General features: G+C 40.2%; 1 protein-coding gene across 3 annotated transcripts in view; it reads right to left on the bottom strand.

Annotated features, from left to right (window-relative positions):
* MET (MET proto-oncogene, receptor tyrosine kinase) overlaps window positions 1-25,590 on the bottom strand; it is a 127,896-nt gene that overhangs the window by 54,149 nt on the left and 48,157 nt on the right. For all 3 annotated transcript variants that reach the window (XR_006275284.1, XM_038384468.2, XM_038384498.2), the window contains exons 3-5: window positions 19,599-19,790; window positions 6,034-6,168; window positions 4,589-4,762 (exon numbers count right to left, since the gene is read on the bottom strand). Coding sequence is in view for 2 of the 3 variants with exons in the window: in XM_038384468.2 (XP_038240396.1) it covers window positions 4,589-4,762; window positions 6,034-6,168; window positions 19,599-19,790 (501 nt within the window). In the remaining variant the exon portion in view is untranslated. The remainder of the gene's footprint in view (window positions 1-4,588; window positions 4,763-6,033; window positions 6,169-19,598; window positions 19,791-25,590) is intronic.

Raw genomic sequence — 25,590 nt, 5'->3', positions numbered from 1 at the left:
GTCTTTCCATCATCTTTCCTGGGCTTTGGATCAGGCCTTAAATGAGAGCAGAAGTGATTTTTATGCAGAAAGTTTAAAGCTCTGGTTTTTTACTTGGTTTTAACAGCCACCATGTTTAACTTCAAATGCCCTGTAAATTGTTGGAAGAAAAAACGTTAAAGATTCAACAGCTCCATCCCTTCAATTAAGGGACAAGAAAGCTCACAATGCACATCTGAAACCTCGAATGGGTCCTCGTATTAAACAGGGAACAAAAGGCCTGACATTCCTGATATTTCTAAGATAAAAAGCCACCCTGTTTAAAAACAACAACAAAACCTCTCAGGGCTTCTTCATACACAGTAAACAAGTAAGATTGGACACAATCCTATTTTTTTCTCCTGTGCAGTTCACATGCCACAGTGACCTGAATCCCACAAATGGAGCATTGCAATTTGTTCCATTACCAAGTTATCTCTGATGAGACCCATCCAAGACTCCTGGATTTGATTTAGCACTCTCTGTACAGGCTGAGAAAACGCACTTATTTGTTGGCATAAGCAATAATTGCAAAACATTTTGATAGGTGTACTGTGCCAAACAGTTGAGTGTTCAAAGAAACCCTCTCTGTGAGAACTGGAGTTGTTTGTCTCACCAACAGCTAGCTGTGTTTTTCTATATGGCACGATGGAGGGATTCAGTCTGTTATTACCATTTAGAGAATGTTTGGAAAGAAGCAGTTTGGAGTGCAAGAATCCTGTTGAGACCTCTCCAGTTGGGAGAATGGTCACTGTGACCCAAAACTCCAAGTAAAGATCTGGGATATTTAAAGCAAGGGGACAACAACTGGGAGATCTACAAGGCTCCTTTTTTCCTTGCTTACAGGGAAAAAATTCCCTAGTAGATTTTTCATGGAATAAAACGCTATGGAATATACTGGGAACGATTTTTTCAGACCCTGATCCAAATCCCACTGACATCAACCATTTACTTCAGTGGGCTTTGGATCAGGCCCTCAAAGCATCTCTTGCATCTGCTTCAGGTGAAAGATATCATATAACATATTTAAACCCTCTGCCTCCCTGAAATCTCGCTTACTTTCTGTGGGATTTTAGGATTGAATGTCAAATATCATGCAAAGCAGGCTTCCTCCATTTGTTAGGAACAAAACATGCTTAGCTCTTGTATTTTATGCACATGGGTTTAAAGATAGAACAGAAAAAGATTAATAATCTGTTTAAAATAATTTTTTCAGTAATAATGTTAAATGTCATGGTCAAGCAAAGCAAGAAATTTGCCTTAACAGCTAGCAATCCACAGGGAATTAAGCACTTAGCTGCATTATTTTCCTTCCAAGTCTTCTAGAAACAAGTTTTACAAACTTGTGCATGCTGTAATACAAACCTTCAGGAGACTCACTTTGAAGATCAATCACTGCCACATATTAACTGAAATTTAAAATATATACACACACACATTTGAATACAGGGCACTAAATTATAAATAATTACGAAAAACCTTATGAGATCTTGCTCTCTTTAAAGTTCTAGGGGTCCAATTGTGCAATCCCCACTTGTACTGAGAAATACTTTATTGAGAGGAATCATTGCATTGAACTTAAAGGGATTACCTCATGAGTCAGCATTACTCAATATAAGGATTGCAGAACTGGGCTCTACAGGACAGGTTTTAAGAATGGCTCAGTACACTCAACTCTGATTGAAGTCAATGTACGTGCTCAGGATATCTGAAAATCAGAGCCTACGCACAAAATAAGCTATGTTATATAGCTTTGAACAGTTTGGTCTTGTAGAAACATCATATGTATATATTTAATTATGATGCAATGGAAACTCTCTGGGCTTGATTCTCTACTCCCTTGTGTCCAATGTTATGCACCCATGTACATGTGTGATTCACAAATTCATAGATTTCAAGGCCAGAAGGGTCATTAGATCATCTAGTCTGGACTGTATAACACAGGCCATAGAATGAGGTGGGCAAACTACGGCCCGTGGGCCACATCCGTGGGCCCCTGAGCTCCCGACCAGGGAGGCTAGCCCCCGGCCCCTCCTCCGCTGTTTCCCTTCCCCTGCAATTATGCCACTGCGCGGGCAGTGCAGCTTGTGCCTGCCCACCTCACAGGCTTTCAAATGAGCCTGTCCTGCTGCTCTGAGCAGCCTGGTAAGGGTAAGGGGACAAGGGAGGGCAGGAGGTCCCAGGGGGCAGTAAGGGGACAGGGGGCGGATGGATGGGGTGGAGGTTCAGTGGGGGCGATCAGGAGACAGGGACTAGGGGGGTTGGATAGGGGGTGGGGTCCTGGGGGGGCAGTTAGGGATGGGGGTCCTGGAAGGAGTTGGTCAGGGGAGAAGGAATGGGGGAGGGATGGATGGGTTGGGGGTTCCAGGGGGTTTGTTGGGGCGGGGGTGTGGATACGGGTTGGGGCAGTCAGGGGACAGGAAGCAGGGGGGATTGGATAGGGTGTGGGGTCCCGGAGGGGCGGTCAGGAGATAAGGAGCCGGAGGGGTTGGATGGGTCGGAGGTTCTGAGGGGGGCAGTCAGGGGGTGGATAGGGGGCAGGGGCCAGGCTGTTTGGGGAGGCACAGCCTTCCCTACCTGGCCCTCTATACTGTTTCGCAACCCCAATGTGGCCCTTGGGCCAAAAAGTTTGCCCACCCCTGCCATAGAATGTTGTGCACTTGTACAAAGTGAGTGTAAAACATTCCCATTCTTATTTTACAGACCTTTGCACAGATGTAAATGACTGCACAAGCAGTGGAGAAGCAGCAACAAAATCATTTTGGTATTCACAATCCTAATATAAACATAAATAAGATTTTTGTAGGTTTGTTTCCCATTAAAATTTCATTGTTTGTTGATTGGGTTTTGCCTCCTTTACCCCCAGAGTGACTTTGTATTTGAAACATGAATGTAGAAAAGAAAAACCACCATTTAAAATGTTTTTTTTACAGGTTATTAACAACTCAAACTTCTTTCAGCAGCTTTGCTTGGATATTATGTTTAAGCAGTTACAGCATGTGAAATCATTCACCTCTGGGTTTAGTGAAATATTATTTATTTTAAAAAGTGTCTCTCTCTTTGTGCTGAGTCTTTCAAGTTTCTAAGTTTCATCCCTATTTATGAGTTCAGATGTGCAAAAGGAATAAGATTTTAACACTGTATACATCAGTAAAAATAATGGCTATAAATGCTATAAGGTTTTATGCTTGTTCTCCACTCCATTTACTAGTGTATTAACTACTCCATGAAACAAGGCCTTCATAATTGTGTCACACTTAACACAAAATGATTTGGTTAAATGCACAGTCAGCCAGTACAAATCTTGCCTTAACCATAGCTAAATGAAAACAGCAATGAGCTAGTGGGCTCTTTGATTATCAGTGTAATTTTGCTCTTGTGTACTTTTTAACATTTATGGGGTCTTCTACAACTGAAAGCAGCCTTCAACTGTCCTTTTTCCCAGGGACAGAGCCATAGACTCTGCCCTGCCCCAGGGCCATGCATATGGCAATCAGGCCTATGGGAATGACACTCAAGAAACTGTCCAGGCTGTGAAGATGTTTGAAAAAGCACCTGGCGTAAAGATGTTCCCTTTCTCTCCCATCAATGCCACAAACCAAAAAGTGGCAGGGGTGGTGGGAGGGAAGAAGGGACAGAGCCATCCATCAAAATGTGAGATGGGATGGGGAGCTCCTCCACATCATCTCTAGCAGCTGTGAGCAGGAAGCTTCTTCTTACCCATTCTCCCTATGAGGAAGGCTTTGAGAGGTGACTTGCCCTCCTTCTCCCCACCAGGAGAAGGGAATTTCCTTTTTTAAAATCACAAACAGATCAGCTGAAAACCTGTCCCAGTTCCACATTTAAGCTTATGCTCAAATAAATTTGTTAGTCTCTAAGGTGCCACAAGTACTCCTTTTCTTTTTGCGAAGACAGTAAATGGTAGTTACTGAAGACCAGGGCTTCTTCCACAGACCCCAGCAGAGGGACAAATCCAGAATGGGAGAGCTGTGGAGCACAGAATGTGGGGTATTTATTTACAAGAGGCCAGCAGCCAGTTAAGGGTAATTACACTGAGGGGAAAGTAAAGACAGTGGAAACTTTATTTATCATAATTTAAAAAAAAAAGAGAAAACATATATATTAAAATTGTATCTATTTGGTTGTAGTCCTCTCCCCTCAGCATCCATGTGTAATTTGTGTTCATACATTGTAAGCTCTTTGGGGCAGGGCCATGCCTTCCTACATGTTTATACAGATCCTAATGCGATGACACCACCAGTCCTGATACTATTGGAATGCAGAATAACAGGAATAAACAGTTACATTAACACAAATTCTCGTCATCACAGACAGCTCTGCTCCTGGTCTTGAAAAGCTCTGAGATTTTTTTTTTAAGGGGAAGGGGCAGCTTGCCCTTTTTACTGCCTAGGCTGGCTAGCTGAAAAGCTAGCATCTGCAGACTTCCAGGGCTCAGAAGGCTCAAGAGGCCTGAGGTACATTCAGTTGGACAGGTATGCTTGAAATAGCGTCCTACCTCTGAGATAGCAGTCCTACCTCTGAGATAAATTTTTGGGGAAAAAAAATTTACCTCATAAACTCTCGGCAAACATGTCTCCTGGGTCCACATTCTTTTAACACACTCCCAGGACCTCAGACACCGATCACTACACCAGCCACACTGCATGAAAGGAGGTGCTGAAAGACACTGACTGCAGGACTTAAAGTGATCACAGCCTGGTCCATTCAACGGAATCTTGGTTATCTGTTGATAAGAGAATTATAAACAGATCTTTACAAAAATATCTTAACTAGCAAGGAGAAACTCCTAATTTATGCAAAGTATAATGATGTTATTCTGGTTTTAAATGTGAAAATTACTCCTCTACTGTAGTTTAGTTCAGTAATTAGAAGATCTGATAAGTAATTTAATTGGCACATACCTAAATTCACTCTTAAACCCTAAAGCCATACTGATAATATCTATAGTCACAATAAACAGCTGTTGCTTACAAAGAGGGGTTACCATCTTGTGATTAGAACTTGGACAGAGTATCAGGAGAACACCTGGTTTCTTCACCCAGCTCTGCATTAACTCACTGGAAAAATCAGTCAGTATAAATCAGTTTACTCATTTGTAAAATGGACATAATACCTACTTCACAGGTATGTTGTGAAGATTACTTGTTATCTGTAACCCATGTTAAGAGTTTTAGAGCAAAGATGCTCTGCAAGTGATTTTCATTTTATGACTTTAATTAATATACAGTTACTTCACCATATTTCCATGCCACATTTAAGCCTATTTTGATCATACTTCGTTTTAAGGTTACATTTATATCTAATTCTTAAAGGATTAGTAAATGATTAATAGATATTTCAATAAATGGTTAATCAATTCTTATAGATTGTTAGAGAATTCAACAGGTCAAGAGGTTGCCTATAACCATGGCTTAAAATCATCTATAACATCTTCTACCAATGTGCTTTCAACCATTTATAACACACAGTACTCATGCCGTAACATACTTATATCATCTATTAATCAATCATTCATTAACCTTTGACAAACTATTGCTAAATGCAATCTTAATATGAATTGTGACCCTGGTTTTAAACACCCACAACTACCCCCCCCCATTTAAATAGTGTTATAATGTTACAATACCAATCCAGAAAGACCAGGAAATTCTAAACACTATTTTTTACTCAAGCCATTGTGTATTTTTCTTTACAAGAGCTTGAATTAAGAACAGGGTGTAAGCCTTAAATTTGCATTTCCTGGCTTTTTGTTGGTTTCTATCACAATTCTCACATTATTTGCACATTTCTCAATGTTAATTTACTTGTTGGTTTAATAGAAAAAAAAAAAAAGCTTTTGAGGAAACCAACATACCCAAGAGACTGGAAAGGATGCAAAGGTTGCATGTTATGAGAACTCAAAATACTGTACTGTCTAACCACTCTTATGTAAAGCTGATACTATGAATGTAGGTTTACATAATACAAAGCGTGATTAGATTATGAACCACTCACCTTCATTCCGGTGACAACCAGAGTATAGCCATCTGCTACTAATGAATGGTGAATAATAACTTGTGGGGATACTGGGTGGGAGTCCAGGGGAAAATTCACATGTGGTGGAGTAGCTTCTGAACGTGAAATCACTATCTAAAACAGAAAAACCCTCAAAATCAATAGGGGCAAAGAGTCCTGTGGCACCTTATAGACTAACAGACGTATTGGAGTATGAGCTTTCGTGGGTGAATACCCACTTCATCGGATGCAGACTAACATGGCTAACCCTCTGAAGCTTAAATTCAATAGGCTGCATGTTACTTGTGTGCAAATTGAGCAGTGATTCCACATTCCCAATATTTTCTCTGTCTGATGGTTAGTACTAACCAGCATTGTTGCACTAACTCCTTTGAAATACATTATGAAGCAATAAAGCCATGCTTTATAACATATGCTTTGCTTAAACAGACCAATCTCATGACTGCCTGAAAGACTTTTATAATATATCATATTTGTAACACTAAGAAGGAATCATCCCTTGCTTCATAATCCTTAAATTTCAGGTGTTTATGAAATAAATTGTAAAAAATTCAGTATCTATTTAATCAGCCTCCCTGCACTTAAGAGAAAAGTAAAGGAATTTTGCCAACAAGGTCTATTTAAAAGCATATTAAACCAGTGAGTTTGTCCCCTCTCTGTTTTAGAAAGGTAACAATATTTTAAATTGTTTTCCTTTTAATCCTTTGGTTTGAAAATTAAGATTTGCTCTATATATTATATATTTTAAAAAAATTTAAAATCTGTATTGAACATACAATATTGAGAGCCCTCTCAACTTCTAACCTGGGATTTAAATTGGTACGTATTTTACTGCATAAACATATTGCACTTTAAAAAACCCCCATTAAAGTAGTAAAAGAAAAGAAAAAGAAGAGCAAGAATTGTACTATCCTTATTTAACTTTTCTTTATGGTGCCAGAGGTGTGCACAGCACCTTACAGAGAGAATAAGAAAGTCAATGATCTGAGCTCAGGCTCATTTAGTTCAACGAGACTCTATTGGCATGACAAGCTGTAAAAGAATTGCTAAAGTGTAAAAAATATTTGTCAGAGGTAGGTAAGATCCTCCCAGGATAGGGCTACAAGTGTGTTTGAGGTTTGAACCTCATGTTCATATGTCACTGCTATCCACTCCTGATCTGGTGACAGGCTTCTGTAGTGCAATGTTATCTCTGCTGTTTGGGTGCATGCTGCTTACTCTGAGTAGAACCACAGGTGATTTCAACAGGTGTTAGGTACCTAGGTGCTTTTGAAAATCCCACTAGATGTCTAGCTCCACCTTTAGGTGCCTAAATACCTTTGACAATCCAGGTCTATAGTTCTGATCCTGTGAAAACATAGGCACATGCTTAACTTTACTACCATGATTAGCCCCACAGATTTCAGTCACTATGTCCGAGAGCAAGGATGTACAGGACTGGGCCCATAATTAGGGCATGAGCTGGAAGGTGATAACATCATGCAACAAGGACAGAGGATCATTTAAACAAACATTACAAGGGTACTTGTTTCCAGAAGTTACAGCTCAGGTTATTTATTTATTTATCTGAAGAATTTAGAATATCAGTGTTTGATGAGAAAGTGAGACTCACTGGATTTCATTATTTAGAGCAGTTTAACAATCATTAAAACACCTAATAAACAAAATGTTTATTTTATGACTATAAAAATTTTTCACCTAACTTCTAAGCCAATCCTAAAACAGCTAGGCCATGGGTTTCGAGGATTTCATTGGCCTTCCACACTGCCATTGTCTTTTGGCAAGATGGCCAACTCCAGAACTAGCCTTAGAAATTCCCACTTTGCTGTCATTCAAAACTTCAATAAAATATGTTCCCAGTTAATTCATGGTGATATGTGTTTCACACCCTGCGGATGTTTAGATTCTTGGGTGGAAACAAATAACAGGGAAAGTTTTTCTTTAAGGTAAAGCTATTTTTGGTAAAGAATTGCCATTCAGGTTTGATTCACAGCACAGAAAAATGCAGTTTTTAGAAATCAATAAGGTTTGATGGTTTTCTGCGACACAGAGCTATGATCTTTGGCACAATACATTAGGAGATGAGCTCTGTTTTTATAGGCAGGACAGAGTGAAAAATGGAATGAACTGCAAAGCTGCATGGAAAAGCTTGATTAATGTTAGTATTATATGAGCAGAGGTAACACCACAGCTGCAAATATCTTTTTAGTTGATCATTAGCCATGTCTCCTCTCAAATACCCACTGCTATAAAATGCTAAGAATTCTTTTCTGTCATTAATCCAGGATTCTTCTTATTGCCAAACATTCTTTCTGATTGAGCAACAATGTTAACCCTTAAATACTTCTGGGTTTCAGCCAAAGAACAATATAAGAAATGATATTATTATTACTGTAATTAAATATCTGTATTGCAATAGCAATGAGGAACCTTAGTCATGGAGGAGGATCTGTTTGTGCTAGCTATGCACTGTGCAAACACAGAACAAAAAGACAGTCCCTGCCTCAAGGGCTTACAATCTACAGGTATGTCTAGACTTCGAGCTGAAGGTGTAACCACCAGTTTGAGGAGACATACCCATGATAGCTCTGATCAAGTTAGTACGCTAAAATTAGAATGTAGCCGAAGCAGTGCGAGAGGGGCTAGTGGCTCCCAGTATGATCATGTCTGAGACCCTAGGTATGTACTCGGGTGGCTAACCCCTCCCACCACTTGCACTGCCACAAATGCACTTCTAGTGTTAGCATGGTAACTCCATCAGAGCTAGTGCAAGTATGTGTCCTTAAGCTGGAAATTACATCCCAGCTCAAAACGCAGACATAGCCTAAGTAAATTTAATATCCTATTTTTATGGTTCTAGAGAATGTTTGGTCTTTAAAACACTGAATGATTCATCACAGATAAAGTTCACATCAGCTGCTCAAAGCTTGAGTAAAATGGTTTTCTACCTGGTGATGTGATCTGAGGTTGGAGAAATAGAATTTACCCCCCCACCCCACCCACATCTTGGGACTATGGTGTGAAATACCCATGCAACTGATCTACAGCCAACACTATGACTATGTCTATACTACAGAGCTGATGTTGGCATAGCTATGCCACCACTGCCTCTAGTGTAAACACAGTACACACAGGAGTTTTTCTGCAGGTGCAGGAACATCACCTACCTGAATGACATTAGCTACATCAACAGCAGCACTCTTCCATTGGCACAGTTGCATCTACACTGGGATTTTTGTTGGCACAGCTGTGTCAGTCAGGGGTGTGTTTTTTTCTACACTCCTCACCAACGTAGCTATGCTGATGCAACTTTTAAGCGTAGACCAAGCCTGTAATTAAGGAACTGTAGAAGTAGCCAAGAGATTCAAAATAAATAAATAAAAATGTGGGGGCCAACGTATCTGTGTAGTTTGTGATCTCACTGGCCAAGCCCATAGAATCAAAGAAATGTAGGTCTGAAAGGGACCTCAAGAGTTCATCTAGTCGAGCTCCCTGTGCTAAGGCAGGACCAAATAAACCTTGACCATCCAGGACTGGCATTTATGAACATATTCTTAAAAACCTCCAGTGATGGGGTTTCCACAGCGTCCCTCAGAAGCTTATTTCAAAGCTTAAAAACCTTTATAGTTAGAAAATATTTCCTAATATCTAACCTAAAGCTTCCTTACTGCAGATTAAGCCCATTACTTCCTGTCCTACCTTCAGTGGACATGGAGAACAGATCACAATCCTCTTTATAACACCCCTTAACATATCTGAAGACTATTATCAGGTCCGCCCTCATTCTGGTTTTCTCAAGACTAAACATGTCCAGGTTTTTTTTTTTAACCTTTCTTCATAGGTAAGATTTTCTAAACCTTTTATAATGTGTGTTGCTCTCCTTTGAGCTCTCTCCACTTTGTCCACATCTTTCCTAAAGTGTGGCACCAGAATTGGATGCAGTACTCCAGTTGAGGCATGATCAGTGCCAAGCAGAGAGGGACAATTATCTCCCATGTCTTACATGCAACATTCGTGTTAATATACCCCAGAATGATATTAGCCTTTTTCGCAACTGCATCACATTGTTAACTCATATTCAGTTGTGATCCACTTTAAGGCCCAGATCTTTTTCAGCAGTACTACCACCTAGCCAGTTATTCCCAATTTTGTAGTTGGGGATTTGATTTTTCCTTCTTAAGTGAAGTACTTTGCACTTTATTGAATTTCATCTTGTTGAGTTCAGACCAATTCTTTGTCAAGGTTGTTTTGAATTCTAATTCTGTCCTCCAAAGTTCTTGCAACACCTCCCAGCTTGGAGTCATCTGCAAATTTTATAAGCATACTCTCTACTCCATTATCCAAGTCATTAATGAAAATATTTAATAGTACTGGACTGAGGACTGACCCATGGGAGACAACATTAGATACACCCTCCCCATTTGACAGTAAATAATTGACAAGTACTCTGAGTACTTTTTCACCAGCTGTGCACCCCCCTGATAGCAACTCCTTGGCCTGCCTAAACCTTGTCTTACATAATCCTACAGAGAGAGCACAAGAGAGACAGACTCCTAAGGCATGCTCTTCATCATGCAGCTGGGTTGCATGGTATTCCTGCACAGTTACTCAGCACCCATCTTCCCTCTGCCATGGGACGGGGTGGTGCGGCTGTGGTATGACCCTAGGAAGCGGTGTAGTGGAAGCGAGGATTACTCCCTAAAAATAACAAATTTGATTGTCTATCTCCTGGGGCACATATACCATTTTCATAAGAAATCAAACATCTCTCCAAAGCACACAAAGAGCAGAACACGTGTGCCAGCTGCCCTCCAGAAAAGCACGTTCATAGACAATAAGCAGTGCAATTCTTGACATTCCTCTCAAGACAAATACAAATATAACATTTTAGCCACTCCATCCTTGAGGGATATGGATAATTCACCAGTTCACTGACTGAACTATAGACTTCAATTTACACTGCTAGCTTTGAAGGTGGGTATGTTTTACTTCCAACATCCAAAAAGACACATACAAAAGGAACCATGGGAACTGAAAATATATGTAGTAGCCTTCTAGTACAGCTCAGAGTATTTCAGTGATGCTGACTTTAGAGATGATAGGCTTTGAAGACAGGAGGTCAATACATTAATTAGTATCTACTTTATACTGGAAATGAATCATCATTTTTATGTCCATGGATATCAGGTGCATTCTTTTAAACTCTATTTCATTATCACAAACCAATCAATGTTCAGTCAGAAGCCTTGACATTTGGTTAATTTATATACAACTTTGCATATTAAGACCATAATAACTTCAGCACAAAAGCATGCATGTAATGTATATTTTACTCATTTTGATGATCAGTCCTGCTAGTCAGTAGGATTGAGTTACAAATGTTACTGTATGCATGTCAGAATATCTTCTGCAAAAATCAGAGGCTACTTAAAACAAGCCAGTCTCAGTATCATATTGTTAGTTTTCCCTAGATGTCTGGCAGGTGTAGGCCATTATCCAGCAGAGATAGGTTCAGGGTTAATGTTATTATGTAACCCCCAAGCGCCCCAGGATATGCAGCATAGCCTTGTAAAGGGCACACATGTAGCTCTCTGGATGCTGTATATATATCATTGTAATCCATTGAGTATAATGGATCCACTTTGAAGGGCATAAGCTTTTCTACTGGAACTGAATATTAAAACATGTGCTCTCTCAAAACAGTAACTTAGTTCCAGGTGTTAATTTTAAACTGCAGTATAAAGATTTCCTCTCGTTTCCCTTTCTATTTGAGTTTACTTTGAGACTATCTAGGCATGCTCTCTATACAGAAACAAGAACTCTCTTCTCTACTCTCTTGCCCTACTCAAAAACCCATTAAATATTAAAAAGTAAGTTTAAAAATATTAATAACTCTTTACTAATATAGATTATGGCATTTAATTTCATTGGTTTAAAACCAGAGAAAGAAAAGAAGCACTGTGATTGATTACACATTCACATAAATGCATATATGTATGTCTTATATTGCCAACTCTGGAAAGTCAAGTCCTTTAGCCATAAAACATGGTATAACAAACAGGTAAAATATAGGAAGCAGGCTTTGCGTAGGGGGGCGGGAGGGCTCCATGGCTCCACCAAACTGCCCCCTTTCTGGGGGGACCGCTTCTAGGGATGTCGGCATTGTTCAATTCGGTGTTCATTCATTCCTTGGTCTCTTTGCCAATGCTTCCAACAAAGGTTGCCATTCATACTGGTGGATTTTCTTACGTGTACACCTGACCAGTAGAAAATGAATGGAGACCACCAACTCAAAGGCCACTGATCAGCCAAAAGATGGTAATGATTTCCTGGGACTTTAGATATGCATTGGATTTGAATGACTGACCTAAAGATGAAAGGCTCTGTACATCATTACTCTGAACCATTGCTGTTTATGAATATATACCATGGGCCTGATCCTTCACCACTGAAGTAATGGCAATTCTGCCACTGACTTACTTCAATGTAAGCAGATCACAGGTTGTGAGATGCTAAGTGTTGAAGGCCCAATTCTGCTCCCATTGAATTCTGTGGCAATTCTTGACTTCAGTGGATACATGGTCCAGCCCCAAATGTAATCACTGAGTTAAACACAGTTGTGATTATTTCTACCTAGCTTTCTTCCAGAAGTATCTATCATGCATGCAGGTATCTAAGCACTGAAAACAAGCATACAGTGTCCATAGCAGTTTTCTGCTCCACAGGTATGGAGAGCAAGACCTGCATGTGCTAGGGGTTTTCATTTGTTTGTTAGTTTTTAATCTGGGGTGGTGTCCTGAGAAAAGGCTTTGTCAAACAAGAGTGCCACACACTTTGAACTGAAAACAAACAGATTTGGGATCAGCATGTGGAAACTCCACCTCTTGTATGGCTATCAAAAATGTGGTGGAAAATGTATATAAAAATATTCCTCCTTGCCCAGGGCCCATTATTATTAACTATTTGTATTAAAGTAGTGCAGAGAGGCCCTAGTGAGGTGTGTTTGGTGTGGCATAAACCTATAGGAAGATATGTTCCTTGCCCCAGAAAGCTTACTGTGCAGCCATACTGCTGCTGTTTCTCTGCAGGAAGCAGACAGGCTGCACAGTCAGGAGCTCTCTGTTCCCTGAGCACCAGAGGGCAGGGTTCTTCCGTGGTTCTCTCTACAATGCTGTGGAGTGGGGTTTGTCAGCAGGCCAAGGGTCAGTAGATCCATGAATGATATGGCTTCCCTGCCAAAGCCAGATATAGAGGGAAGATAGGGAACTGCAGCTGTTCCTACTGCTCTGAGAGGTTGTATGAATTGTAAGGAGAGGTTTCCCGTCCTGTGCTTCCACATGTAGGGCACCTACATGAAGCTCATTTTCCTGGGCTTCACACTGGTGAGGTCAATTTCACTCATAGTGAGCATGCTAGGTGTGCAATTTCCAAACACTGGGAACCTCATTGTTTCCAAAACAGATTTCATCAGGCACATCAAAGACATATTCCTCTTACTGACAATTAAGTCCATTGCAAATCTGAATATCACAGGGTAACTGGCCCTCTACAGGAAGATGGGTCCTTCACTTATGATGGATGAGCTACGTCTCAGCTGACTTTGATCAGCTAGGGACCAGGTGGTTTAAAAGATAGCAAGCAGCACAGTTGCAGTAGAGACCTGTAAGGACCAGGAAAGCTCCTGCAGGAGACCTTGGGGCATGAGGGATGGAATGGGGAGGTGGGGTGGGGTGTGGTGGAGAGAGGGGAAGGGGAAAGCACTACTGGAAGTAGAGTGGCTCTGTGGCAGGGTGACTCTCAGGCAAGTGGCTGGTAGAGAGACAATCTGAGGGGAACAGACTGATCCCTGCAGGAGATCCTGGGTTCCAAGGGAAGAGATGATCGATATGCTGAATTTGTCTTATTTGGAGGAAATAAAGCTAAGAGTCCGAACTAGACTCGTGGTAGGGTGTCACTCCTTCCTGGGCTGGGGAAACAGGTTAGCAGCCTACACTGAGCAGTTAAAAATAAGTCATTTTGACACCCTCCTCCACACCCCCAAAAATCAACAAAATCTCCCATCAGTGAAATGGACTGTTCACATTGAGAGCTCAAAAATGGCCAAACAGAACATTATCGTACTCAAGGGAAAAAAGTTTCCCTTTGGGCTCCAGAAATTTCAGCCCAATTTATTATGTAACTTTTGTGACAATTTCTAATTGCCTGAAAATAGAGGCTTATTATTAGGCTTGGGAAGATTAGATTTTTACTGGTAAATGTCGGTAAACATCACCATACACACACAAACTACTCAGAATTTACCAATAGTCAAAGAAAGAAAAATGCTGCTTTAGAACTTATTAGAGTTTGGTTTAAGGATATTTACATTGCATATTTTGACGTGATGTTGACGTGTTTTAATGGTTATAAAGCTTTAACTTTTTGAATCTTAACATCCAAGGACAGTAAATTATTCTCTGAGCCCTCTCCCCACCCCCTACCCATAATGTTCCCATCAACTGAAAATTTAAATAGATAAAAATAGGAAAAAAGCCTAAAAATAAACATTTTATAATTTCTATGGATAATATCAAAGAAAATAAAATTCTGCCATGCTTATTTATAATGAAAGAGTCTTTTCAGTCATGAGCCAGATCTACAGGTGGTGAAAGATGGTGTAGCTCTTCTGACTTCAGAGGAGCTATGCTGATTTACACCAGCTAAGAATCTGGCTCCATAACTATAGCATCTCCACTGTGACAGTATCCTACTTTCAAATCAAATAACCACTGTGAAATACCTGATTCACTTTGCACCCAACAGCTGTACTTATGGCCTGTGTTCCCAGCCACACACTCAAAACAAGGACAATAGGAAAGGCAGAAACAGCTGCAACCACTCAGAAGAAAAAAAAAACTGTTAAAAAAAGCTTGTTGTCAGACTCCAGCTTAGGAAGGAAGTCAAACCATTTTTCTTTGCCTTCTCATGCATGGCAGCTGTCTTAGAAAAATTATTACTGTTCTGTTTTGTAACAGAAACTCCATAGTATTTAGTAAACTATGAACTCCAAACTATTCATGGCCAAACACAGGTTTAACACTTTTGATGCAATCAAAACATTATCAGTGCATCAATGGGCTGCGACTTCTCTGTTGGAGAACACGGAATTCCCATCTTCCCAATTACTTTCTTTAAAAGAACTTGTGAGTTTTCTGTATCTAGACCATACAGATCAATTTAATTAATCTTAGCTTGGCTGAATAAAAATGCACAACTTTCTACATTTAGTGCAGGAGAATGTGTCTCCTTTTCAACCAGTTCTCAATCCTCAAATAAAATCACAGAAGGTAAAGAATGAGACATCTTTTACTGACTCAATAAAATATACAAGCTTTTGGGCCACATGCAAATGCATTTGTTAAACAAACAAAATACGACTACATTCTGATACCCTTTCACTGATTTAGTATTGTAGCACTTGACTTCAATGGAACCACTCACAAAGTAAGGTATTGTACCTTGTGAGTAAGGGTATCAGATTCTATCCCTAAATAAATACATGCAGCAACCACCACGGTAATTTGGGCCACAAAATCAGTGTGTTAGAGATTACATTTGTTTTGTAGTAGTGTTGTACTACAATTGTATGGAGAGCAGAGGGAAGGTCTGAAAGTTAGGCCACCTATTTAGGTACCTAAATATGAATTTAAGGCCTGGATCCACAAAGAGGCTCTCGTGTTGAAAGACCTAACTTTTAGGCATGTAGAAAATTACAATGAAAAATAATGGGAACCACCAAAGCCTGAGTTAGGTGTCTTTATACAATGAATGGGGAGAGATAGGCACCTAAGAATGGGATGCATAAAAACCAGCTCAATAGGCAGGGCATCATCTAAGTTAGCCAGTGGGAGATACCAATGAGAGAGGTATGTCTTAAACCCAACCTCTCTTAGGAAATTAGGCACCTCAATCCATGCTGCAGGGAGGCACTTGTCTCTATTTGTGATTCAAGATCGACTCTTGGAGTCAGGCTGCCTAGGCACCTAAGCCATTTCTTGTAAGAAACTCTGGAGGAGGAGGTATTGGCGCTGCTTCCCTTATTGCCTTTTAGCCAGAGGCTAGCACACTCACCCAGAATCTGGGGGACCCAGGTTCAATTTCTCCCCCACTACTAGAGAGAAAGGACTTGAATGGGGGTCTCCCACCTCCCAGGAAAGTGCTCAAGCTATTCTGACACAGTGTGGGGTGCTCCCTCAATCTCTCTTGTTAAAGCTGTTCTGCTTTGGATAAATAATTAAATAGTCATTGGAACAGCAGGATTGGACCCTGCGTCTACCATCTGAGTGCTCTAACCGCTGGACTATAGAGTCATTCTCACTCTCTCCCCAGTCCAATAACTCTTTAATATTTATCCAAAGTAGAACAGTTTCTACAGGAGAGACTGAGGAAGACCACTTCCCCCCACATCAGAATACCCCATAGCCTGGTGGTTAGGGCACTCACCAGAGAGATGGGAGATCCCTCTTCAGTTTCTTTCTCCCCAACATACAGAGGAAGGAATTGAACCTGGGATCTCCCACCTCCCAGGTGAGTACTTTAACCACTGGGCTAAAAGTTATAAGGTGGGCACCTCCTCATCTCTGGTCTTGAATGGGGTCCATGCAGGCCTACTAGATAGGGCCATGAAGGCTAGATAAGCAGGCGAATGCCTAGCTCCTGGTGGTTTGTGGATTGCACTGTGTTTTAGGAAGGAGACTGGTGTTGGGACACCTAGTGTGAGGCAGCAGTGCACATACCCAGAGGCAGAAACTTAGGCACTGAGGAAACTTTACAGTGAAAATTTAAGCATGTAGCAAGTTTAAGCACGTATAGGATTAGGCAACAGCCTAGTGGGGCTTAGGTGCCTAAATCCCTTTATGGATGGGGGCCCAAGATTAGGGATCTACATTTGAAATTTTTTGCTTTGCTATTAATAGTTGTCTTGAAAATTTATTTGGTTGAAATAGTATATAGGCACATATTTTCAATGCATGGCCTGTGTTTGTGTGCACTCAAAGTGTAGAAATTTTAGACCTTGATCCTGCAGCTGACTGCCCATTGAAGTTAAAGTGGCTCTGCATGATCACAGTCAACTTGCAGGATCAGGGTCCTAATATGCAAAATCCATTCGTTTGACCACAAACAGATTTTGTGCATATAAATTCAATCATTTACATACACAAATGCTAATCCACTAAATGAATGCAAACGACTTGTGAGAGCAAATATGGATGAGTACAAAGACAGGGCAAGTTGAGGCCCATTGCAAATTTAGCCCATCAGGTAGGTATGGTAAATAAAATCACTATTATGAAATGTGACTTTTCGCTATACAATTTGAATACAATCTTTAGACGGTTGAGTAGCACACTGAATTGTTTCATTGTGAGGTTATCCTGATTTTTAGCAATTACATCCCAACAAGTGGTCCATATGCTATGAATTTATTTCTATTCATTGCAGATACCAGACAGATTACTATAAAAACTCCATTGCATTTTGCCTTTAGTTGAAAATTTGCTAATCAACACATGTTTGGAAGTAATACCTAGACAACTATTAGTGGGGCAAAAAAAAGATTTAATTTGAGTGTATTACATTCTGGAAAATACTGTAATTCCTGTATCCTGGAGACATGGTACCTTTTTTCAAGGCAATAAATATTACATTTGGTTATACAGATGTGCTGTTACGAGTCATTAAAGGCTGTCTGAGTGTTCACTGTGCTGTTGGAGGTACTAGACCCTAAGGCTGTTCAGGATAAAGAAAGGCTTAGAGTGTTATTATAGTATGATCTTCCCGATAACTTCCCCCTGTAACTCAAGCCAATCTAATTCAATGATGTGAATATTTCTGTTAATGGCAATACGCAGCTCACACAATAGCCTTTCTTTTCATCTATGGCTGGCCCTAGAATGAGAAATGTAGACTGGAAGTATTTTAATTGTTATATTTTATTGTTCTTGAGATGGACAAAATCCTGAATAAAAAGTCTGGTTCAAGACATGAATGCATAATAAAAATATAATAAATAAAAGTACTGCTTTGTATTTTCCTCCAGAGATCACCAAAGGCTTTACCCAAAACCCTTTGAAGTCCCACAGTGAACCTTACAAAGAGGGTAGTAAGCATTATTGCCCATGCTTATAGGTGGGAAAGTGAGGCAAGAGGTTAAGATACTTGCTCAGGATTACACAGTGAGTCAGAGATTACGTTCAGGCCTAGAATTTGGGTCCCCTGGCTTGCAGGACTCTGCTCTAACCACTAGGCATCCCATATTGAAAGCAATCTCCATCCTTAAGGCAGTGAGTTCATCACGGGGATTTCTAGTAAACATTACAGCGTAATCACTTCATATTTTGCTAAATTCACATTTGAGATTCATACTGATTTTTTCTAAGGTGTCCCATGTGTCCTTTCCAGTAGGGTGGTGGGATTCCTTCAGCCCCTGAGGGGGGTGGAACAGCAAGTATGACATGTACATGGATGTCCTGTAACAATCTGTTAATAATGTATGTGGACTGGCTTTGGCACGTTTTTTTTCTGAACAAATATCTTTGATTAAAATGCTTCCCAATGGGGGACCATCTGGGTGGGTCAGATGGGAAGGAGAAATGGCTCAAGATCCATTTCCACTTCCTCCGATCAGCTTCCACTTAAGGATGGAAAGAGAAAATGCCAGAACTATTAGCTCTGATGACTCAGTTCAGTTCCCAGACAGCCTATGGAACTAATTTGACCAGGAGATGCCAAAGTCCACCAACAACTGATGAACCCTCCTGGAGGATAAAGAACACTGGCAGGGTTTAAAAGGACATTTTCTCTGGGCTGTAGGGGGCAGGGGGAACCTGACTGAGACACAGGCAACACAGGAATCTGTGGGGGGTGTCGCTAAGCCTGGCCTAGGTTGCCATTATTGGTAGAGGCTCTCTCTTGCTTTAACCTCCTTTTTTCCTCTAATGTTTTGTTCTGACTGCTAAATAAGAATATTTTGTTTTAAGAAAGTTATCAGCATTATAATACTGATTACAGGTCCCAGAAGGGAGGAAACTCATGTGCCCAAAACCAAGGTAATCCTGCAGAGTGTTAAGTGATTAATATAGGTGAAGCAGCCTGACCCTGGTCCCGGTCGAAGAGCGGGAGAATTGCAATATTCCACACAGAAAAAGGTAAGAGCAAGAGGCCTAAGATCCAAGGGGGTGCACTCAGTGAGACCAGAAAGGGGACAAGCTAACCTTATTACCATGGCTACAGGGCTAAAAATAAGAAAGTCATAGAACCCTTGAGTCTTGTGATGAACTCAAAGCTGACTTCCTTCAGAGATGCTGTATCGGGTATTCTGTCGTATGTTTCTTTATAGATGCTTCAATTTATTCAGCTCACCTGATTTTCCATTAATCTGTGACTATACTGCCCCACTCTTTCCCCAACCCCATTTATCTATAATTGGCTTCTTATGGTTATAATTGATCTTGCTTACTCTTTACACTCATGTTAAAGTGTGCTAATGTCACAGATATATTTACCTGCATGAAGCGGCCCTCAGACGTTCCCAGATTAGCAACAGTAAGATTCCCTTTGGTGAAGACAGATATTGAAGTTAGCAGGATACTGTTGAATCGCCCCATAAACAAGTCAACCCGTTGCAAAGGAGTTGTAACCTCTAGACGATATTCATCATCTTGTGCTCCACAGTACGAGGCATTTCTTGAAAATGTCTGTCAGAAAATAAAGTAGATATGAATAGTCTCTCTTCAGCAGGGCACAGGCAGGAAAAGCTCTTTGTTAGAAAAAAGTCATTTGGCAAGTGGACACAAATGCATTTGATCAGAAGTACTTAGAGGTTTCAAACTGCAATTGTTTCACCAGTTATCACGTTCCACAGGGAAGATAATGATTTCTTAACATTATGGGAATATTTCCCATTTGTTTTAATACGTTTTGTCTGGATGCCCAGAAGATAATGATGGTTTTTCTATTCAACAAGTAGATATATGTAAGCATTTATATTAAGATATAGTATAGTATACGTAATATATTTTACAGTACTTTTCATCTGAAGGTCTCAAAAATGCTTTAAACTTAGAGCTGCCCAAATATAATATCTTTTGCAAAAATATACAGAAAAAATTGGGAAGGAATGTTCACAACATTTTGAAATGTTCAACTCCCTCCCCCTGATTTTTCCTTCTCTCCCTCCCCATTTTTATCCTTCCCCCTTTTCCAGTGACAAAAAGTAAAAAAAAAAAAGGGGGGGGGCAAGGGAAAGAGAGGAAGTGAGGGAGATAAAATGGGTAAAATCTGTGTCCTGATTCTGATTAAAAATAAAACTAGGTCAATATAATTACTTAGGCTGAGATTATTTAGATCATCTACTGCTCATACATTATTCTTTTCAATCTCTTTTTATATTTCTCATGAACATTATTAGAATGGATGCTGCATTTGCAGAGTTTTAAAAAAATTCTCTTCTGATTATTAATGGAGAATACATGGATTTTTCTTTTCATTGGAAAAATTTCTTGAACAATATTTTTTAAGTTAATCTTTAGAAAAGAAGATAACTACGCTGTACTGACAATTCAATAGTAATCTATTAACTGATAATTCCATTACTATTGATGCTTCATTTTCCATTTTGATGAAATAATATAGATAATAAACACTGATCCCTTAAAAGATCTATAACCACTTTAAAATTGGAAATAGTCTAGCTATGTTTCTACTGGAACATGTTCTATGACTACATGTATAAAGAAAGCAAAATATCATGGATCTCTCTTTTGAAACCAGTATTGAGCTTGTGTTTTTTTCTTTCAATTTTTATGTATTGATTTTTTTAAAAAAGGAATTTTTGGTGGGGGATATTAAAATTTGATCCATAACTCTTTGACTTCAATGGCAGTATTTCCATTTACTTCAGTGAAGTCTGGATCAGGCCCTTAAACAGCAAGCCAGAATAAGCCTTTACTACAACATAGTTATTCTAATTCTCCTGCTGCAGATGATTTACCTTATATTACTTATGAACAGAATATTATCAAAGAGAAGGCAACCAAATACATAATTAAGTTAGTTCCTTGAGACTTGTCAGTCAGTCAGTGCTGGATAAATGGTCAAAGGCATTTAAGGCCCTTTTCCAACCTACCCAATGGTTTTATTAATTGTAGTGTTTATGAAGAGACCCTCATTGGCAGCACTAGAAAGTTAAGACTCTCTTAATCCTTGGAACAATTCTAGCATAAACTGTAGCAGTGCCAGCTTCCCCCTGCTGCCCAATCAATGTGTTCTGACTGTGACCTGAAGAAAGAATCACATATATGGGTGATGGAAGGTAGTTTATGCATGTAGAACTGTATGCATCTCTACAGCAATACTGCCAAGAAGGGGTTCCAAATTAGTCCTGGTGTAGGGAATGGGGCATGGACGGTCATGCCTAATGGTTAGCATCAGCAGCCTAGAACTCCCAGAGCTAGAGTCAGAGCCAGGCCCCAAGCCAAAGGTAAGAGCCAGAGTCAGGTGCCAAACTGAAGGTCAGAGCCGGAGTCAAAGCCAGGCGCCAAGCCAGGGGTTGAAGCCGGAGTTAACATCGGGGTAAGGTGTAGGAGCAGGGACCTGGAATGAGGCAGGAAATCAAGAACTGGGAAAAGACAGAGGTCTGGAATAAGGAGGAACTAAGAACAGTCTGGGAGGCAGGGCTCAGGAGTCAAGTAGGCAGGCTCGATAGCAGCCACTAGCCAAGGACTTCTTTAGTTGTGCAGGCAATTTCTTGTGCCTCTTTCTGACCTAAGTAGAGTTTCTCCGCCAATCAATGGGGCTTAACGTCTTCCCCAGTCAGGAGCTTTGTGGGTGGGGCCTTTTGCAAGTTAGAGCTTCGCTGGCCCCTTTCTCCAGTCATTCAAGTGACCATGGTCTGAGCACTGCCTGGGGACATGGGCTCAGGTTCAAGGCTGTTGATTCCTCCCACCTGGTCCAGCACTGATTTTTCATTGGGACTGTTTGTATGTTTGAAGTGCTTTGCTGGATTGGTTTTGGTACTGACTGTTACTGTGATGTGGACACCTGCCCATAAGAACTGTTTTGGACAATGAGCTCGTTTCATATAGGCCATCAAATTATCATCAGAGGATAATGACTATAGGTAATTGCCACTACGCTCACTTCCTCTAAAAGGTCATGTTTGATTCATACATAATAAATTTAGCCCCTCTTCTCTTCTGTCCTCAAAAGCAGGGTTATTTTGCAGTTCTAGTCTGGCCAGTCTAGAAGTGTCTTCAAAACATCTGCACAGAGATACAATGAACACAAATAGTTCCACCAGAGCAGGATATACAACTCAGCTGTACCTCCTCTGAACATGTATCCATCTCAGCCTCTGTTCCCTTGCTATATTCCTCTCCCCATATTGAGAAAGGAACTTTGGACTCCTCTACATCTGTACTGCTGACCTCCTTTGAAGATTTCCCATCTGGGGCACAAAATGTACATCAAAACCTCATCTTCTGCAATCTGAACACCCTGCCAGTCCTCATTAAACATTTTCCAATACCTTATTAAGAACAAGTGGCCTATATTTTCCCTCCTGCTCCTAACAGATGACACCCTCCTGTATCCTCCTAAAGACAGATGTGACCAAACTGACCCTCCTCCCAGATGTCCAAGGACATGTTGAACACAAGGCCTTTCCACAAATCCTGGCTCTGCATGGGATAAACACAAAGCTGCTCTTTGAATGGAGCAGAGAGGCAAAAAGGCCACCCCAAAAACTAGAGCAAGAAGTCGGACGGAAAGTTTTAAATGGTCTCACCCATTTCTCTTAGCTTTTGCTAGGCAACCCAAAGTAAATCACTCTTTGAGCTAACACAAAATACTACTGGGAAAAGGAGGTGCTGTTGTTTTAACCCTTTGACCCTGTGAAGCCTGAGTCTCTTCCTGACACGAATACTCTGCCAAGTGTTCTGTGGTAATATGGAAAATAACTGATCTCTGGGTTACACATTTACAATATTATGCCAAATCCTAGTGACAAATCAAACAAATATTGAAATAACCAGGGACCCTGCTGGTATGAGTTTGGGTTTAGTTACATTGTTTTTTATGCATGACTAGGAGTGCAAGTGGTGTATATGACTCAGAAAGAAAAATGTTAATGTGATAGAGGTGTGCCATTGGAATGTGATGAGGTGTAGTAGGCAAGTGTTGAATTCTACCCATACCCAGTATGGACATGAGATAATAATCCTATTTGCTCAAAGGGGAGATTGTAACTACTTGGAATTTGCCTTGGATCCAGTCTGCAAAATACATGTTGCCAGTTGGTCAAAAAAGTCTCTGAACTAGGCTAGCAAGAATTGTCACTGCCTGAAGATTAACTGATGCTTGTACATTCAATTTAGCTGACATAAAATTAAAATGTCTTGACATAAAGTTGCACATTTGAAACCAAATGTCAAAAATGTGATGGCCTCAAAATATTTGCCACCCTCTCTCTTCCAACTCCTCCAAAAGTGACTTTTTACGAAGCTACCCAATTAGACAAGTATCATAATTCAAAATATCCAATATAAACCAGACTGAGAGAAATAAAGGTTTTAGCTAAGGATTTTTACTAAGTCTCTGCAATAGCTTCAGATCCTGCAATCCCCAGTGGTCTGTACTGGGACCAGTCCTATTCAACATATTCATAAATGATCTGGAAAATGCGATAAACAGGGAGGGGCAAAATTTGTAAATGATACAAAACTACTCAAGATAGTTAAGTCCCAGGAAGATTGCGAAGAGCTACAAAAGGATCTCGCAACACTGGGTGACGGCAACAAAATGGCAGATGAAATTCAATGTTGATAAATGCAAAGTAATGCACATTCGAAAACATAATCCCAACTATATACATATAAAATGATGGGGTCTAAATTAGCTGTTACCACTCAAGAAAGAGATCTTGGAGTTATTATGGATAGTTCTCTGAAAACATCCACTCAATGTGCAGTGGGAGTCAAAAAAACAAACAGAATATTGGAAATCATTAAGAAAGGGATACATAATAAGACAGAAAATATCATATTGCCTCTATATAAATCCATGGTATGCCCACATCTTGAATACGTCATGCAGATGTGGTCGCTCCATCTCAAAAAAGATATATTGGAATTGGAAAAGGTTCAGAAAAGGGCAACAAAAATGATTAGGGGTATGGAACAGCTGCCATATGAGCAGACAGGTGTAAGACTGGGTCTTTTCATCTTGGAAAAGAGACGACTAAGGGGGGATATAATTGAGGTCTATAAAATCATGACTTGTGTGAAGAAAGTAAATAAGGAAGTGTTATTTACTCCTCCTCATTACACAAGAACTAGGGGTCACCAAATGAAATTAATAGGCAGCAGGTTTAAAACAAACAAAAGGAAGTATTTTTTCACAATGCACAGTCAACCTGTGGAATTTCTTGCCAGAGGATGTTGTGAAAGCCAAGACTATAACAGGGTTCAAAAAAGAACTAGATAAATTAATGCAGGATAGGTCCATCAATGGCTATTAGCCAGGATGGGCAGGGATGGTGTCCCTAGCCTCTGTTTGCCAGAAGCTGGGAATGGGCAAAAGGGGATGGACACCTGATGATTACCTGTTCTGTTCATTCCCTCTGGGACACCTGGCATTGGCCACTGTTGGAAGATAGGATACTGGGCTAGATGGACCTTTGGTCTGACCCAGTATGGCCGTTCTTATGTTCTTATTATGTTCTAATCTGCAAACATTAATGGTCTCTTCAGGTCTCTGCTTCTGCAGTCCAAAACCCTGCTCCCAAATTAAGTGAGTTCCTCAATCAGAAGAAAGACATAATATTTAATATCTTCAATGAACTAGAAATGAATTATTAATCATGGCAGAACGTTTCATGATTCAAGTGAATGGAGAATGTGTAAAAAAGCACACTGACTTTTCAATACAAAAGCAAAATAATAAATGTGCAGGTAGCAGTACTTAGAGGTTTGGGGAATCTGAAACTAACTTGATAGAGAGAAATGGATTAACATTTTTGAAAAGAGGCAAAAAACATAATTAGAACATGGCAGATATGAAGACTTTATATTTCTATGTATTTAACTAAAATTAGTTAAAATTATGAAGCCAATCAGTTACATGGCATCTTTGTGCAGTCTGCAGTATGCAGCCTGAGGTCAGCTTCATCAAACACAAATGGTAGTGTAGTCTTTGAAGATCTAAAAATAATTAAACATTTGCTTAATTCTTTTTAAGGCCCCAATGCAGGAACATACAGAATCTGTTTTCCATTGAATTATGTTCCACTGAATGGTCCAATTAAGCACATGCTCAAATGCTTTCTTGACTAGGGATGGACTTAAATATGTGCTCTTCAGGCAGGGACTGCCTTTTGGTTCTCATAGAATCATAGAATCATAGAATATCAGGGTTGGAAGGGACCCCAGAAGGTCATCTAGTCCAACCCCCTGCTCAAAGCAGGACCAAGTCCCAGTTAAATCATCCCAGCTAGGGCTT

Source organism: Dermochelys coriacea, chromosome 1 (genome assembly GCF_009764565.3).
Source record: "Dermochelys coriacea isolate rDerCor1 chromosome 1, rDerCor1.pri.v4, whole genome shotgun sequence".
Lineage (NCBI taxonomy): Eukaryota > Metazoa > Chordata > Testudines > Dermochelyidae > Dermochelys > Dermochelys coriacea.
The sequence above is the reverse complement of the archived record's forward strand: the minus strand, read 5'-3'. Positions and strand labels throughout refer to the sequence as shown.